We start from the raw sequence: 4,474 nt of genomic DNA on the forward strand, positions 1-4,474 counted from the left end.
AATGCTTTCCCGCTTGCGATAGCCGTCTTCAACTAAATACTCGATACAGTCAGCACAGTGATCAATTATGTCAGTCATCATCTGACCTGATCATACTTTAGCAAAAGTGGGATGTTACTCGTGCCTAGAGAAGATGATAGTAGTTCTCTCACGTCCCCGTCCGCAAGATCTATCCTGTAATTCAAATCTGTGATGGCCGAATGAGTCATTCATCTCGTCGGGTGATAATCAACCAACCTCCCTAAAGTTCCAAAAGTGTAAGTGAGGTAATAGAGGGGGCAAGTTACAGCGCACCATCCAGAATAATACGTCACTTTCAAACAATCCAGCAGTTCTTCTCGAAGTCTCCAATGCAGCATTCGCATAAGAATCAGAATCAAGCTCGTCAGTCTGATCGAAGACCAGGCGCCTGGAAAGATCGTGGAAGTCAAAGTTTCGCCTCTCTACCATTTCATCAAATGCTGCGAGATGTGCGTTGACGAAAGTGAGCACTGTGGGACTCGGCGAAATATCTTGGGCTAAAGGTGTGTATGACATCCGTATCGCCGTTGCACCTTTATTTCCCTGCAGGACAAATTTGATTAAATACCATGAGAATTGTGTTCACGACCGTACCATGATACCCATGATTCCTGCACCTGCGACGCTAATTCTGATGTCACCAAAGCATGACAGACGCGATTTCTTCGCAATTGCAACAATTAGCATGCCGACCAGCTGTTTGGAAGCAAGCTGACAGACATCACACATCGAATTGCAATAGATAAATGGGTGAAACACGATACCTTCTCATAGAGAATGCCTCTCTCACCTAACCCAGCCAAGATGGCTTCCACCCACGCATCTTCTTTGACGGTACTGGTGGCATACAAGAGGGCTTCGGTTGAAAGGTCCAGTTCTTGGAAGCCTAGTACAAGAAGATCTGGATCGGAGACGTTTGCATCGTTGTTCAAACTTGCATGAGCTAATGTAGCAGAAGAGGCTCCTAGGCTGCTGGTCACCTCTAAATCAAGAAGTGGGGTGCAATCAATGACAAATTGACATAGTGGCCAAACGCCACTGACGTTCGTCAATTGGTTTGACAGTATATCGAGTGGCGAAATGGATTTCAAAGGTGATATCCATCCAGATTTTTCTGAATCGCGCTTCGCTAGTCTGAGCCAGGGAGACAGGTCCTGCGACGGCAAACTTTCCATTGACATTGAATGTCCCTGTGCGGATGCTGTTCATGAGTGAAGTTGCCCATTAAAATATTTCAAGAGCAATATTAGCAAGCATACAGCAGGCGCGCCGATGATCCAGTAGAAGCCTCCTCGATAGCCTTGTTGTATATCCAATTTTCGCGGACAATGCTGATATCGACTGCATCGTCCTCCTGGAAGCCCCGCACTGGCCGGCGAAAGTCGCGTGTGCAACGGTAGTTTGACCGTGCGCAAATCTATAGGAGATGAAAAGGCTGGTATCAAGTCAGCTCGTGTATCTACATTTACGTGATGGAAGGTATCGTACATTTCAAAGAGCTCTCTTGTGTGTAAAGTAATAGCCAAGAGAAAATCAGCAGCATCAATTCATTTCTAGCTACAATTAGTAGATGCACTGGTAAGTCGATATGGGGGACGTAAAAGAAGAACGGCTGACTGAATATGTCCTTCAAACGTCTGCATTCTGAGGTGAAGGACTGCAATTTCCGCGTATCTCGTGTGATAAAAGTATGGCTTCGTATTTCATTAGCCAGCTCATACTTTATAGTCAAAAGGAGTTCTGTTGATGTGGTGAGAGTGCGACTTATTGCATCAGCCGCATTTACATACCTGATCTCGACTGACCCAGCGTAAGCGCCAGTATCTCCCACAGATGCGCGAAGGTCCGAAGTTGTTCGCCTTGCTTGTGCAACAGATAACGAAAAACTTCCAGAGATCGGGTATGCAACTTCAATACTCAAGTCCTGGATGGAGTGATCCGGCGTGCGCTTAAGAATCAGAACACTTCTCAGAGTCAGTATAAAGTTAAACGAGCGGAGCTTGGTAGAAGCATCTGTACGCCAGGAAAAAGGTTCCTGACACAGGTAGCAGGCTACACACCTGCCTTCTTCGTCTCCCACGTAATCACTTCTGTGCGAACAGCACGGCCAGAATGCGTCTGAATCGGTCATCTGTGGAAGAACTGAAAGGGTCACGCGTTCTTGAAGTTGTGTGACCTCGACTTCGAGTGCCGCCTTGAGATCCTCTGATGATCGCAGAAGGGCTTGAACTGCGGCTTCCATTATCCCATTCATAGGTGGATAGTCTAGACGACTTCCTAAGGAACTCTTTGCCCGTTGTCAAAGGTTAGACAAGGACTGTGTTTCCGCGGTGCCATTAATGATCACGTGGTCTCTTAATGATGTTCCCACGTTTCCCCACAAAGGTTCTTTCTTTGTGGGGGGAGCCTCAGGAGCGTCAGCCTGAGATCGTCAGACGACATCAAAGGTCTGTCAGAAGCAGTGGGGTTAGTACGAAAGGCCGCAGCCACTAGTGAAACAAGAAAGGTACAACTTATTCGATTGACGTGCGTGCCCTGGATGGAACAAAAAAAGTTGTTGTTCTGATCACGAGTCGTAGAATTGTCTCGAATATTTACCTTGTAATGTCATAGTCACAGGTGGCGTGTCGGCAAAGCTGCAGGTTATAAAAGCAAACCAACTACGCCTTCCATTTCTCATATCCAATTCATTTTCCCAACACACAACCCACTTTGATCCTAACAGACCTCATCACTACTTGACACGACTCATCATGACCTCGCACAGAAGCGCGCTTCTTTCCTCGTGCCTTACCTACGGGATCGCTTTAATTCTAAGTCTTGTGCTCGGACAAGTCCCGTTCGCAAGAACGGCAGTGGCCAACACAATTGGGGCAGTATCAATGATGAACGCTACCTTGAGGCTGCTGCCACTCGCAGACAAGGAAGAGGAAGAGTTTGAGGAAGAAACCACAGAACAGCAACGCAAACAATTGTACGTATCGACTCCATTGTCATGCTCCACCTTCATAACACCATGGTGCTCTAGCTGTTCACAAGAAGCCTGAACCGAGAAGCGGGCCAACTCCTTCACAGAGGAAGAAAGGGAGAGTGCTAGGCTGAAGATCAGGAAGAACGCACTCAAGGCACCAGGTCAGTCACTGTTTGGAATTGACACGTGCAAACAAGGCCAATTGTTATCTGGTCTAATAGGACATCGAATTTGGTCTATGATGGCGCGCCACCTCTCTCTTCTGCTGCGTCTACATCTCCGTCCACCAGGTCGCCTCCGGTCTCCATTACTGGCAGTGCGGAGGTATGTTGTTTCCCTTGACGCCGGAACAGAGGGCCTAACATTCTTTTTGCAGACTGTTCAGCTAAGGTCAAGCATGAAGGGGTGCAGAAATTATCTGCTTGACATTTTACGTCCAAATTAGCTCAAAACAACATACATAACACGCTTGTTCCTGTAATTGTATAACTGTACTGTCACTGTTAAATTGTATTATGTCAAATACACTCCCCTCAGATCTTTTGCATGCTGCGCACCGCTCCGCGTTACGTATTTCAAGCACCTGAAACCTCTCCATTTCCCAAATACGTCAGCGACGATGTCCGTCATAAATTCTTCATATCCTAGTGGCTGCCTAGCGTCTTGGAAATCTTTCAGAGTACCAGGGTCCCTCACGCTTCTCTGCCCATCGCTATCAGTACCATGGTCTCCAGCCCAAGTTCTACTGCCTCTAGCACATTCAAGGCTGTCGCCTTAAACAAAGCGCTACGTAAGAGGGCAACAGCCACTCTGCACGTCGTGCTTCCGCGCCAGGGTAATCTTCTGGATGGGATCAAGCGGTGGGAGATACTCTAGTTCATGCAACGCTCTCGCGCGGATACGCTCCATTCCATAGCGGGTTGCGATAGACAGTAATCTGACCCATTCTTCTGCTGTTGAGAAAGGAGATGGCGAGGTACCCCTGAGAGGCAGTTAGTTGATGCGAGGTACGCTGATGTTTGTAGGAGGCATACCCATCGTATAGGAACTTGAGCAAGCCCTCAAACTCAGCAACTGTGACTTCAGGCAGGACGATTGGCTTGTCATCACTGAGTCCATCAGGACCGTCTTGCGTTGGAGGACACACAAACATAGTGCGGAAAACATCAGACTCGCGCTGCAAAAAAAAGCGATGTACACGGAATAACACCCCGTCTACCTATGAATGCACAACATTCTTTAATGTAAATTTTGGAAATGTAGAGATTTGGACCACCTACCAGGAAGACAGATAGTTCATCCTGCAAGTAAAACTCGGAGTGTCTCGGCGGAGAAGAAGCGGACCGCAGCTTTGTAAAGAACGAGGCAATACTTTTTGCAGACTCGACTGGACTTGCGACAACAGATGCCTGGGCGAGGAGTCCAGGAAGTCTTGCGTTCGCTGATGGCGACCGTGAAGACCGGAAACAGGTGAGCTAAACG

General features: G+C 47.7%; 1 protein-coding gene across 1 annotated transcript; it reads right to left on the minus strand.

Annotated features, from left to right (window-relative positions):
• Window positions 1-3,395: 3,395 nt before the first annotated feature.
• Window positions 3,396-4,332, minus strand: BJ212DRAFT_249118 (uncharacterized protein; the record flags this gene model as incomplete). The annotated part of the gene is made up of 3 exons (XM_041342738.1): window positions 3,396-3,974; window positions 4,027-4,211; window positions 4,273-4,332. Coding segments are annotated over 3 exons (441 nt in total), but the record flags the coding sequence as incomplete, so codon positions are not given.
• Between the last annotated feature and the right edge of the window lie 142 nt (window positions 4,333-4,474).

The sequence above is a fragment of the Suillus subaureus genome (genome assembly GCF_016647635.1).
Source record: "Suillus subaureus strain MN1 chromosome Unknown BJ212scaffold_189, whole genome shotgun sequence".
Taxonomy (NCBI): domain Eukaryota; kingdom Fungi; phylum Basidiomycota; class Agaricomycetes; order Boletales; family Suillaceae; genus Suillus; species Suillus subaureus.